This window comes from Carcharhinus amblyrhynchos, chromosome 13, assembly GCF_965287045.1.
Source record: "Carcharhinus amblyrhynchos chromosome 13, sCarAmb.v2.hapA, whole genome shotgun sequence".
Classification (NCBI taxonomy): domain Eukaryota; kingdom Metazoa; phylum Chordata; class Chondrichthyes; order Carcharhiniformes; family Carcharhinidae; genus Carcharhinus; species Carcharhinus amblyrhynchos.
This window is the reverse complement of record NC_137336.1, coordinates 59067325-59080988: the sequence shown is the minus strand read 5'-3', so window position 1 is coordinate 59080988 and position 13664 is coordinate 59067325. Positions and strand designations below refer to the sequence as shown.

The window sequence follows — 13664 nt, the reverse complement described above, 5'->3', positions numbered from 1 at the left end:
ATTGCGCGCCATTCACTGCAATATGGTAATGCTTGCTATCCACCTTATGTCCGCACAGGAAAAGAACATTCATAACGTGCGGGAAATGACACAGACTGGTGGTAGTGTGCCTGAGGTAGCTGACCAGCATGGAGGAGTGTGCCAATGAAGCTGGCAGGGGGCGATGAGCCATCCCAAATGGTCATCAACAGTCTGGTCGGCTTCCATATGCAAGTGAGCAGAAGCGTACTCTCGAGGTAAGTGCAATGCTGCAAGGCATATTTTGCCTCCCTTTCCCTAATGTGTGGTCTTTATTGCAGCTCTGGACCAGCTGAACCCGACCGTTCAGGTGTTGCCACTGCCCCTGCAGCTCTGGAGTAATCTGCCCATGACCCCGTGGATGACACCTTGGAGGGAGGCACTGAGGAATCCTCCGAGGCCAGTGCCAGTGAAGTGGCACCGGCATGTACCACACAACCCACCAACATAGCGACCATCACCATGGTGAGTACTTTTAGCGTTGAGGCTTCTGGGTTACAATTTGGCACGTGACAGACACTGGTGCACATTGGGTGGAGGTGGGCACATCCGAGGGCTTGGGTACACAGAGGTCTGCCGAAGGCCAGGATTTAGCTGTCCCCAAGCCAGCTGCTGAGTCTCTGGGTGTGTTTCTCCCAAGGCTGGTGGAAATGCATCAGGAAGCCTGGGGAGTTGTGGAAGGCTGTCAGCAACCAGACTGCGACTGCAAGGCTGTTTAGGGGAGTCCAACAGAGTGCTGTTGCAGGAGACACCTCCTGACACCAGGGTGGCAACCATAGTGGAAAGTCTGGCTCATGGGTCTGTCCTCACTGGGTGACAGGGTCCAGGCTATGCTGGAGACACAACGGGCCACAGGCGAGTGTGTTGCCGGCATCCAGGAGGCACAGCGCTCGATGACCATGGGTGACCATCCGGAGCCTCACAGAATGCTGTAGCGGAGCGGTTCCAGAGCTTGGCCCAGTCTCAGAGATCCAGGGTTGAGTTATCACACAATGTTAAAATGGCGGCGCAGGCTCGTTGGGCCGAAGGGCCTGTTTCCCGTGTTGTTCTTTGTTCTTTGTTTGTTCTTTATTATCATGGGGCAGACACGTCTAGGCCTCCAGGTGAGTCAGGTGTCAGCGGAGCTTCTGGAGCTCAGTCCAGCTACCTTGGCATCCCATGGAGTGCCCCCTGGGCCTCTGGGCACCTCAAAGGACGAAGAAGGGCTTGAGCCCATGCTGAGGCCTTTCACCAAGGAATCCCAGACATCCCGAGACCTTTCAATTTTCCTCTCTTCCTCACACCGAGACATTTCAGGGCCAGTGAGATGAACAGGGTGAAACCGAAACAGTGCCATCCTCAAGGCAGCCAGGGCCACTCAGGGGACATCCGCCAAGGACATCACGGGTAACGGGGTGTGCATCACAGCTGGATACCTCCGATGTGCATCCTGGGGTAGTATCTAGAAGAAACAATAGACTGCACAAAGCAAGAGAGTTGTAGTTCACTAAGAGGGCACAGGTGAAAGTCAGCATTAGTCAGGGTTTATTAATCAATAATGTTAAGAGCACAAACTGTTAGTTGCAGCTCACAGCTGTGACTAATGTATCTCTGATTTCCCTCCCTGTCCCCCCCACAGAGCTGAGTGTTCCCAATTCCCAAACTCTGTTCAGCATTGCAGATTCAGCCACATGTTACAGAGTGCCTGCCCTACTTTCCTCAACATCCACCAGACTCTTGGTGCAAGAACATACGTCCCCAACTCTTACAGCTATGTGGGCCAGTGTGGCAGCGTGCATTCAGAGTACAGGTAGGAGTCAGACTTGAGTTGCACCAGGGACAGAATCCCAGTGTGCACAACAACTCGTTGTCATTATCTTCTAGTCTTCAACCAAGACTCGCAACCATTGCCAGCCCAGGTACGTTATTAGGGTCGGATGTTTCTGGGGGATAGGATGGTGGGATGACAGGAGCAGGGGAAGAGTGATGTGGTGGTTTGAGGGCCCAGGTTGGTTTGAAGGGGGAATAGCAATTGCACATGGTCTTGGGATGTGGTGGATGTGTGTTGGTTGCAGATCCCTCACTGCACAGCACCAGCTAGGTGAAGGGGGCTGCAAACAAGGCATCCCTCATTGCCCTTCCCTGCTGGATACCTGCCATCGCTGCCCGCCCTCTTTCCTCCGGCTCTTCATATTGTGGGATGTCCACCTCGTCCCCTCATCGCTCCTCCTCCTCCTTCTCCTGTTGCTCCAGCTGGTCTCCCCGCTGCTGGCTGACATTGTGGAGAGCGCAGCAAGCGATGATGACGTGTGAAGCACGCACAGGGTCACCCTGGAGGGCTCCCCAGAGCGGCGCAAGCAGCGGAAACTCATCTTTAGCAGGCCGATGCTCAATGATGGACCGGGCAGCTCCATGGACCTCGTTTTAGCAGGTCTCCACCTCGGTCTCAGGCCTCCGCACAGGCGTCATCAGCCGTGATCTTAGTGTGTAACCCTTGTCACCCAGTAGCCATCCCAGGAGCCTGGGCTGGTCTTCAAAGAGGCCAGGGATGTCCGACGGCCTGAGTACAAAGCTGTCATGGACCCTCCCTGGGTGGCGTGCATCGACCTGTATGATCGTCATCTGATGGTCGCAAACAATTTGGACGTCAGGGAGTGGAATCCCTTCCTGTTCACAAATTGCTACAGCCCTGCACTGAGAGTCCGCAAGGCAATGTGTGTGCCATCCACTGTGCCCTGCACATTGGGAATCCCAGCGATGGATGCGAAGCCACAAGCTTGGGCCTCCTGCTGTGCACGGCCTGCATTGAAATTAATGAACTGCCTTGCCCAGTCATACAGGGCATCTGTGCACATCTGTGCATGGAGGCCTGGGAGATCCCAGCTAGGTCACCACTGGGAGCCTGGAATGATCCAGAGGTATAAGAATTTAGGGCAGCCATTATCTTTATGTTCACAGGGAGTGAGTGGCCACCCCTCCCCTGAGGTGCCCGGTGTGTGAGCACCTCGCAAATGTGTCGCACTGTGGTCTTGGACATGTGCAGCCGGTGACAACACATCTTCTGCAAGAGGGCCTTGAAGGGATTGCGGGGCCTGTATCTCCTTGCCCTCAGCACTCTCCACCTTCTGTGCATCCTCTAGGAGACTGCCCACCCACCTCCTGGCCATCAGCGGCAGCCCCCTGCCCTCCTTCCTGAGGGTCTGGGATTGCTGCTCCTGTGGTGATCTCTCCAAGCCCGCCATCTCCTGCTCCTCTTCCGCCCCTGCTGCCACCATCATGGCCAGCTCCAGATCGAGAAAACCGAGATCCATCTGCACAGTGGGGTTTGGAAAGAGTACAGAGTGATGGAATATTATCATTGGCTGCACAGGCCCAGCACCATCCCAATCCCTCACTTCGGCCAGTACGCCCACTTAGGTGTGCTGGCAACATCACACAATACGTGGTGCCATATGTGACCCGATTAGGGTTGTGTGAGGTTCCCAGAATGACAAATGCTGGCACAGATTATGCAGGTCAGTGTGCAGCCATGGCAATGTGCACCCTTGAGCCATTGCTATGTGTGCAACTGCAGCATCTGTTACAGGCATGTGTTACTGGTCTGTGTCACAGGGCAGGGTCAAACTGCAAAGCAGCACCAGATGTGCGCCCAGTGACAGCAGATCCCATGCAGTCCATGTCTGAACCTCTGCATCCCGGCCTGGAACAGCAGCTGCTTCATCTGGTTAGGCCTCAGTCAGCACATAGTGCACTCTTCCCCTACCCCTAAACACCAGCACTCAGTCAAGTCCCTGACTACACCCCGCTGCAAGACAATACCACTGCAAAATGCCCTGGAGGGGAAAGGTAAACAGGACTCTTTGATGGGGCCTCCCGCACTGAGCTACAGCGCTGCCCTGTAGGGGAGGAATCAGCAGGAGTCCTTCACGAAACCTCACCCAGAGAGCCCCACCCCTCCACCCCAGATATCACTGGTCCATGGGTCAACACCTGAAGACAACAGGAGGAAGGCCATCTCAGGGCCTACCTGTAACATTCCTCCATGCTCCGCTCCTCATGCCAGTTCAAGGTTGCCATGCAGGTTGAGACCTTTATATAGCTATTCTGATTGGTGCCAAAGTGACATCACACCAAAGAGGTGGGAGGGGCTATGTTGATTCTGATAATGGCATGCTAAAGTATGTAAAGTCATACAAATCAGCGGCCTGCCGGTTTTCTGCACATTCCTGGGGCGCCATTTTTCTCCGGTTGAGAGATGCGTAAAAGCTGGGGGGGGGTGGGGGGACACATTAAATAGCTGACACGCGCATCTCCTGGCCTGACTCCCCCAGAAAAGTTGTTGGTTGCGATGGGAAAAATTGGGCCCCTGGTTTCACAGTGCCAGGTCTTCAAAGGAATCGTAAATGAATGAGAAAGGAGTTATCATGATAAAATAGGAGTGCAGCATCAAAGATTAGGAAAGAAAGTCTAACCTTGTGTGTTATTCACTTGTTTGCTTCACAATCTCTCTCAACTTGATAGTCCTCATTCTTCGTGATCAATTTCTTTTGCTCAGGTCTCTCAGTTCTTCCCTTTCTCATTTCTTGCTGACTTCCCTCTTGGCATAAAGCATCCTCACCTTATTCAAACAGTTCCCATTCCTACAGCTGCCTGACACTGTGTTAGCAGGCAATGCTGGGTATTTCTACAGGCCTGTGCTGCTGATGTTTTGCTGGCTTACATTCGACTGGCAAGGAATTTAATTTACATTTTGTGCAAGTGCTGACAAAATGATATTAAAAAATTAACTGTGACAACAGAATTCAAGTAGTTTATCAATATTATCTCAGTTCTGCAACGTATCATTTTTCTGAACACATTTGAGTTTCTGTTACTATACATAGCACATAGCGATGGAGTGCTTGGCAAGATAATTAGTGCATGTTAAACAAATTGCTCTCCTTTCCCCTAGCCAGTCGCATGTGTTGTAGAAGATTGCAATAAAAGGGAAACTTCACCTGATACGCCGTTGTAACATATAACCCAAATGGAATAATAATAAGCATTTGAGGCTATTGCAGATGGGCATGACTTGTTCCATGGTCGAGAGAAAGAGAAATATTTTATTGTTCAGCCCTCGATAGGGTACAGAGGAAAGTTTTGAGAATATTGCCAGGACTGGAAAACGTTAACTATGAGGGATGATTGGATAGACTCTATTTGTTTTCTTTGGAATAGATGAGACTGGGTACATTTAACTGAGTTGTACACAGTTGTGAGAGGCTTAGATAGAGTGAATAGAAAGGATCAATTCCTTCAGCAGAGAGACCCATAACCAGTGGAGCATAGATTTAAAATAATAGACAGAAGGATGAGAGGGAAAACTGAGGAGAAACATTTTCACCCAGAGGAGGGTATCTAAGGAGTTATAGAGACTGAGGTCAGTATTTTACTATTTTTTTTCTAAGTGCTGGGCGGGCGTAGAACTGGGAGAATTCCAGATCCATTTTTTTGGATGCATTTTCAGGCACTCCTCCGCCCCCCCAAAGGCACTCTGGCTGCAAAATTTTGAGCAAGTCTGTTGCTCAGTGCAGATGCCTGTAGGTGGGGCTTAATGCACCCAAAAGCCTGCAGAGGGAGCTAGTACGCATGTGCAGACCTCTGATGCTGCACATGTACATTAGCAATAATAGGGTCTGACAAACAAAGAAAGAGCTGTCAGGCCCCTGCTACTGCAGGCAGCCTGAAGCAGCTCCCCCCACGTCCCCTGCAATTGCGGGGGCCCATGGCCCGAGATACAGCCACCACCTCCCAGGCAATCATAGACCCCTTCCTTCCCCCACCAATCATGGTCCTGCTGCCCTCTCCCACTGATCGCTGCAGAGTGGCAGCGGACCCCCTTTCCCTCTCTCCCCTATCGATCGCAGCCCTCCCCCCACCAATCACTGCAGAGAGGTAGCAGGCCCTATCTCCATCCCTCCCCCACCGATCGCTCCAGAATGGCAGTGGATCCCCTCTCCCTCCCTTCCCCCCACTGATCGCTCCAGAATGGCAGCAGGTCCCCTCTCCCTCCCTCCCCCCACCGATTGCTGCAGAGTTGCAGCAGATGCCTCCCCAAATAGCCCCACCCCCCACTGGTCCATTCCCCCATTGGCCCTGGCCCCTCCTCCATTGGCCCTGTGCCCTGGCAGTGTCTGGTGGGCATTGCCAGTCTGGCATTGCCAGTCTGGAACTGACTAAGAGAAACCCCCCTTACCCTTCGCCTCCCCAGGTGGCCTCAATGGTCTCCAGTTCCACTGGCAAGGCCAAGTCAACTGTTCCCCATTCATGCAAAGCATTCTATTCCTCTCCCATAAAGGCAGGCGAGCCTGAATGATTGAGTGCCGGGCTAACTAATCACATTGAATCACATTGAATCACATTAAATTTCAATAAATTAACTTGCCTTCCACCCATTTCTGGCAAGGGGCTGACTGCGCTGGAAATCCTATTGTCGTAAAAGACCGACCTGAAAGTCTCATCAGAAAAAGCACTTGGATGTTTGGATGTACACTTGAAGTGCTCTAATCTATAGGGCTACACACCAAGAGCTAAACAGTAAGATTCAATAAATTTTTCAGCTGGCACAAACATGATGAGCTGATTTGCCTCCTTTTGTGCCAGACTTCTGATCTAGAAGGAGAAAGTGTTTGTTATGGATTTAGGTGCAATATTGGAAGTCAAAAAGAACTGTTGGCACTGCTAGTAAAATTCTGCACACTTTGACTAGCCTCTGAGTTCAGTGATATGTATATATTTCCCTCTCTCTTTGTCATTCCCTGACAATCCCTTTAAAAACCTTGAGTGGAGGAGGATGTCAATCGTGGTACCCATTGGCAAGAAGAGAGATGTGGTCCTTTCATCAGAATTTAGGTTAGAAATTAGCAAACAGGACTCCAAAAGTAGTCATCTCCAGATTATTCTCACTGCCATATGTGAGTATGGAAAGGAGGATAAAGTCGATGAATGTGTGGCTAGAAAGACAGTGCAAGTGAGAGGGTTTTGGATGCTTAAGACATTGAGGTTGGCTCTGGCAGGGATGGGACTCATACAGGTCACTGAGTTCCACACAAGGTTTTTTGTTCTTGTTATTGGGGAGCATTTAACCTAACTTGGCAGGTGAGAACCAAGAGTTAATGTAAGGAGGTATACTGAGGTGCACAGAATACTGGGAGAAATAGATAGTACTGGAGTAGAGACTAGTGATTTATTAACATGGCATCAGAGTAAAGGAGAAAGTAATGAAGTCCAAGTCGGGGCTTATCTGCATGTTTGTAAATGAGCATGGTAATTAAGTTGATGAGGAGGCACAGATTGCCAAGTGGAAATGTGATGTTGTGGCAATAATAGAGACCTTGCTCAAGGAAGGGCAGGACTGAATGTTAAATACTGCTGAATACAAAGTGTAGTAAAGAAAGAAATAGGGAGAAGTGGAGGTGTTGGTTAAGGAGATCATTGCAGTGCTGAAGCGAAAGAGTATCCCAGAGGAGCCAAGTACAGACCTATTTGACTTGAGCTAAGGAACAAAGACAGTGCAATTCCATTGATCAGTGTAGTCCAGAGACCACCAACTAGTGGGAAAGATGTAGCAGAATAAATTTGCAAGGAAGTTACAGGGAGGTGCAAGAATTATAGAACAATTATAATCGGGGAACTTCAATAATGCGAATATAGATTGGGATAGTAAAAGCATAAAGGACAGAAGGATAAGGAGTTTTTAAGTGTGTCTTGATGTGGCAAATGGATCAAATATCAATAAGCACAAATAGCGGACATCGATCATTATATAATAAGATTTAGGTTTGCTATGGAAAAGGCTGAAAGACAGTAATAGGGTAAGAATAATTAATTGGGGGAAAACAAACTTCACTGGGATAAGAATAGATCTAATCCATTACATCTAGAATACCACTATCAAATCTCCTCTTAGCCTTCTTTTCTCCAAAGAAAGCAGTCCTAACCTCTCCAATCCATATTCATAACTGAAGTTTCACATCCCTGGAACCATTCTCATGAATCTTTTCTTTACTCTTTCCAATGCCTTTGCATTCTTATTAAAGTTTAGCACCTAGAACTGGATCCAAGACTCCAACTGTGGTCAAACTAGTGTATTCTACAAGTTCCTTGCTCTTGCACTCTACGCCCCTATTAATTATGGCTACAATACTGAATGCTTTGTTAATCGGCTCTCAACCAGTGAACTTTATCTGTAACCTGTCTGCCCGTTCCACCAATTTGTATATGTTCTTTTGAATTTTTACACTGTCCCCCTCACAATTCACAATCCTTCCAAGTTTCATAAGATCTGCAAACTTTGAAATTGAGCCCTATACACCAAGGCTAAGTTGGTGAAATAGGCAGATGAAGTTCAATGTGGGAAACTGTAAAGTGATTCATTTTAGTAGGAAGAATATGGAGAGAAAATATAAAACAAAGGTTGCAATTCAAAAGGGATTTGGTTGTATATGTGCGTAAGTCATTAAAGATGACAGGAGGGCATTTAATAAAGTATGTAGTAAGTTCAGAATCACAGAATAGTTATTGTACAAATGGAGGCCATTCAGCCCATGGTGTCTGTACTGGCTCTCCAAATAAGCATTATGACTTAGAGCCATTCCCCTGTCTCTTCGCCATACCCTTGCACATTGTTTCTATTCAAGTAATCATCTAGTGTCCTCTTGAATGCTTCAGTTGAACCTGCCTCCCCACACGTCCAAGCACTGCATTCCAGACACAAACTACTCGCTGGGTGAAAAAGAATTTTCTCACATCACATTTGCTTCTTTTGCAAATCACTTTAAATCTGTGCCCTTTCATTTTTGATCCTGTTATGAGCAGGAAAGGTTCCTCCCTACCTATTCTGTCCGTCTCTCATGATATTGAACATCTCAAACAAATCTCCTCTTAGCCTTTTAGTCTCCAAGGAGACCCGTCCCAATCTCTCCAAACTATCCTCAATACGGAAGTTTCTCATTCTTGTAAACCACTTCTGCACTCTCCCCAATGAGATCACATCCTTCTTACAGTGTGGCACCCAGAACTGTACACAATATTCCAGCTGAGGTCTGAATAGCATCTTGTATAAGTTTAGGATAACCTACTTGCTCTTCTACTCTATGCCCCTTTTCATGAAACCCAGAATGCTATATTCTTTATTAACTGTTCTCTCCGCCTGTTCTACCACCTTCAACAATCTACGCACATAAACCCTCAGGTCTCTCTGTTCCTGCATCCCTCAAAGAATTTTACTGCTTTTTTAATATTAACTCTCCATATTCTTCCTTCCAGAATACATCACATCACACTTCTCCCCACTGAACTTCATCAGTCACCTATCTACCCAGTCCACCAACTTGCTTATGTCCTTTTGAAGTTCTACACTTCTTCATAGTTTATAATATTTTCAAGTTTTGTGTCATCCACAAACTTTGAAATTGTCCTCTGCATACCCAAGATCTAGATCTTTAATACATAATCAGAAAAACCAAGGGTCCAAGTACTGACCCCTGGGGAACTCTGCTGCAAACATTCCTCCAGCCTGAAAAAATAGCCAGTTACCAATGTTCTCTGCTCCCTATTATTCAGCCAATGTTGTATTCACATTGCCTCTGTCCCATTCATTCCATGAGCTGGAACTTTTCCCACAAAAGTGTTGTGTGGCATTGTATTGAATGCCCTTTCAAAGTCCATGTACATCACTTCAACAGCATTATCTTCCTGTCTGTTACATCCTCAGAAAATTCCAGCAAGTTAATTAAACGTGACTTCCCCATTAGATATCCATGTTGGTTCTTCCTAAGCAACCCATATTTTTCCATGTGACTACTGATTCTATCCTGAAAGGCGGCAATTCTCCCAAAAGCACAGAATTGGCGGGAAAACTGTTCTGGATCATAACTGTTTTGTCAATTCAACTTCTCACTTGCATCTCCCCATTCTGTGCACTGCAGAGGTCCCAATCATGAATCTCATTAAAAATCTGGTGGCGGAGGGGTGGGGGGTGTGGTGCTATTAACACCAGACTCTGACATTTCTGAGCTCTGCGCATGCACAATGGCTCCAACCTGTCAGATTCCCTGTTTGCTGGCCAGCCCAGGACCCCCTCAGTGCAGCCCCTCTATCCCCCTCACGTGGCCCTCGCAACAATTCCTGGGCCAGCCCTAAACCCCGCCCCCCCCTCACTCCCGGGGCACCCCAATGTCCAGCCTACCTCCCTCCCACCCCCGCAGTGGCGATCCCCCACTCCCCTCACCCCAACAGGCAGTGCCTGGCAGACAACCCAGCTCCCAGCCCGTCCCAATCGCTGCCTCCCTCCACCCTACACCAGCCCCCAGGTAGAGTGGCAGTGGGACACCCCACCCCCGTGACTGCCCCTAAGCACAGCCCCCTTGGCACTCTCTGATGCCCAGTGGGCAGTATCAAGGTACCCGCTGGGCATGGGCACTTTGCCCCTTGGGCAGTGTCAGGGAATGAAGGCTGGCACTGCCAGGGGGCCCCAATTGTCCCCTCCCCCTTCATTCTGGCATGAAACATGGGGAACTAGTCTAAACTACCCCTCTCCTCCCCCCACCCCATCCCCGTCCCCGGGTGGGAGATTCAATCGGGACCAGTAAGTTCCCAATAATTACAGTTAAAAATACATTTAAAACATATTTTTAAAAGATTCAAATGATTTACCTGTCATCCCTCCGGTTTCCAGTGTGGCCTAGTCTCCGGCTGTTCGCCGGCTCTGGGAGAGGCACATGCACAAATCCTGGAACAAGGCTGGTGACGCATCGCCCAGCCCAAACAGCCAGAAAATTGCGGATCAGGATGGGAGAATCACCCCTGTTTCCAGAAGCTTGCCCACTACTGATGTTAAATTGACTGGTCTGTAATTGCTGGGGCTATTTTTACAACTTTTTTTTGAACAAGGGTGTAACATTTATTTATTCATAGATTCATAGAACACAAGAGCAAGGAACAATGTTGAACTTGTACAAGACACTCACTGGTCTCAGCTGGAATATTGCACCCAGTTCTGTAGGAACTAGTTTTAGGAAAGATATGAAGGCATTAGAGAGGGCGCAGAAAAGATTGGTGAGAATGGTTCCAGGGATTAAGAATCTTTGGTTGTGAAGATAGATTGGAGAAGCTGGAATTGTTTTCCCTAGAGAAGACTGATAAGAGATTTGACAGAGGCATTCAGAATTGTGCGGGGTCTGAACAGAATAGATAGCGGCAAATTGTTTCCACTTGTGAAAGGATTCATAATGAGTGAATTTAAATTTAAAGCAATTGGCAAAAGAAGCTAAAGCGACATGAGAAAAAAGCTTTTTTTGCCCAGCTAATGGTTGCAGTCTGTGATGAGACTGTGGAATGGGTTCAGTCGAAGCATTGAAAAATGAATTAGGCTGTATTCAGAAAAGAAGAAATGAGCGGGGTTAGGGGAGAAGACAGGAGAATTGGAAATAAGTGAATCGCTCATTCGGAGAGCCAGCACAGACAGGATGGGACGAATGGCCTCGTTCTGTAATCCTAATGACGCGTTCCTGGACTTCCCCGGGCAAATGTTGGCACACTCCCAATGATCCCTTTCTCAAATCCTGCAAGTATCAACCCATGAAAGCACAATCGTGTAGAGAAATCACAGCGGAAAAAGTTCGCATTAGTATACAGCAACCGAAATTACTCAGTCGTGATTCAAGAAGGAAATAGAATGAAGAAACCTGATGCGAGACAAGACAATTAATGTGCCGACCTTACTCACCCTCTTCCCAGCCCCTCGCCACCCCTCAAACCATGAGTTTCCCCGCTAAAGAAACGGGGCTCCCACTTTGATCCAGAGAGCTTGCCTTCTTACCCAGTCCGCTGCACTCACCTAACTATTGAGTTTTACTACACAGGCTGAAGCAGTCTCTCCATTCTGAGAGATGTGCCCAGATAGCAAATCAAATTTCACGTTAAATAGGCTCCAGAGATAAAGATTGCTTTGGGGGGAAATACTCTCATCCTGTCCAATGTTCCCGGGGCGTTGGGAAATAGGATATTAATCAAATTATATACACTTGCAAGTTCATATCCTCATAGATTTCTTACAGGATTACGCCGCAGGGAGATTCAAACTCCCAGAAAAGTTCATCTCGTTCACAAACTTGAAGTTTTTGGGGGGTTGATATCTGTAACTTGAAGCCCCCACTCCCCCCTCCGCCCTCTTACCTGTCCACACACAGGACGGTAACGATGCCCACCGTGGTGAACTGGTTGGTGACATCTAGGACGGTGACCGCCTTGCACATGAACTGCCCGAACACCCAGTGTCTGTCCCGGACCAGCTGGTGGATGGTGAAGGGCATCCCCAGCAGGAACAGCAGGTCGGCGGTGGCCAGGCTCAGCACGTAAATGTCCGACACCCCTTTGCTCTTGCATGCCAGCAGCGTGTAGATGACCAGGCTGTTTGCCCCCACCCCGACCACGCACAGAATGCCATACACCGAGGGCAAGATGTGCATCATGGTGGCGTCGTCCAGCAGCTGCCCCGCGGTCCGATCCGAGGAGTTGCTCGGCGTGCCCCAGCCTTCGGAGGCGTTCAGCCTCCAGCTCCCTTCATCGGTCCGGTTCCAACTCTCCATGCCCAAGGATAGGCTCCAGGAGCCGGGAGTGTGATTGTAAAACCCGCTCCGGATGCCGCTCAGTCAGGGATTGAGGGAGTGGGAGAGAGTTGGCCAGTTTCCTTGTCTATTTCAATCGTGTAAATCCTTCCATTCACATTCTCAACAGGCAGCAGTCAATCTCACTGCCCTGGGGGAAGTCTTGCCCACTCTAAAGACCTGAGTCTCTGAAAGTGGCTGCCGCTTCTTTTTATCTTCTTCAGGGGGGGCTGCCGATGGAATCAGTCAGTCAGAGCATGAGGCTGCTGAGATGATCCGGCGATAGTTTCTCAAGTGGTTTGATGTAATTTCTTCTTGTTGCAATCAGGTGCTTGAGGTCTGACCGATCTTCCGGCACAACCCCTTTATAATCTTGACGCACAAAGTGGGACAGAAAAGGGAGGGATTGGAAGTTGGGCAGCGGATATGGACGGTGTTTTGAGGAGCAGCTGAAACCTACCCCTGGGAGGGGCTGGGGGGGGGCACCTCAATGATAGAGCAAGGGGTGGGTCAATGATCAGGGAGGGTGGCTAAGAACAAGCATCTGATCAAAGCCTAGGATCAGGTCTTGTTAGCTTGGATTTTGTTTGTCCCTCTTGTGGGGATCATCAATTGGATTCAATTTGAATTTGTTGTTTGGAACAAGCAAGGAGATGGATTTGGGTCTGTCTGGTCCACTCTGGTTTTGTAACTTGAAAAATGTTTGTACCTTCTCCCTGTGTCTGCTTGGGTTTCCTCCGGGTGCTCTGATTTCCTCCCAAGGTCCAAGAATATGCAGATTAGGTTGATTGGCCATGCTAAATTGACCCCAGTGTCATGGAATTAACAGAGTAAATATATGGAGTTACAGGAATATAGGGCCCAGGTAGAATTGTGGTCGGTGCAGATTTGATGGACTGAATGGCCTCCTTCTGCACTGTAGGAATTCTATAATGATTCTATGATTCTATGAGTGGATTTTTTAAAAATACACAGACCAAATTTATCCCTGCCTCATTTTAATTGAGATCTCTCGCGGAA

The 13664-nt window shown here is 48.6% G+C and overlaps 1 protein-coding gene across 1 annotated transcript in view; it reads right to left on the bottom strand.

Annotated features, from left to right (window-relative positions):
* Nucleotides 1-12626, bottom strand: part of mchr2b (melanin concentrating hormone receptor 2b) — a 45473-nt gene extending 32847 nt beyond the window's left edge. The window contains exon 1 of the mRNA XM_080201137.1: nucleotides 12214-12626. Within this exon, the coding sequence (XP_080057263.1) occupies nucleotides 12214-12626 (413 nt within the window). The remainder of the gene's footprint in view (nucleotides 1-12213) is intronic.
* Nucleotides 12627-13664: the final 1038 nt, after the last annotated feature.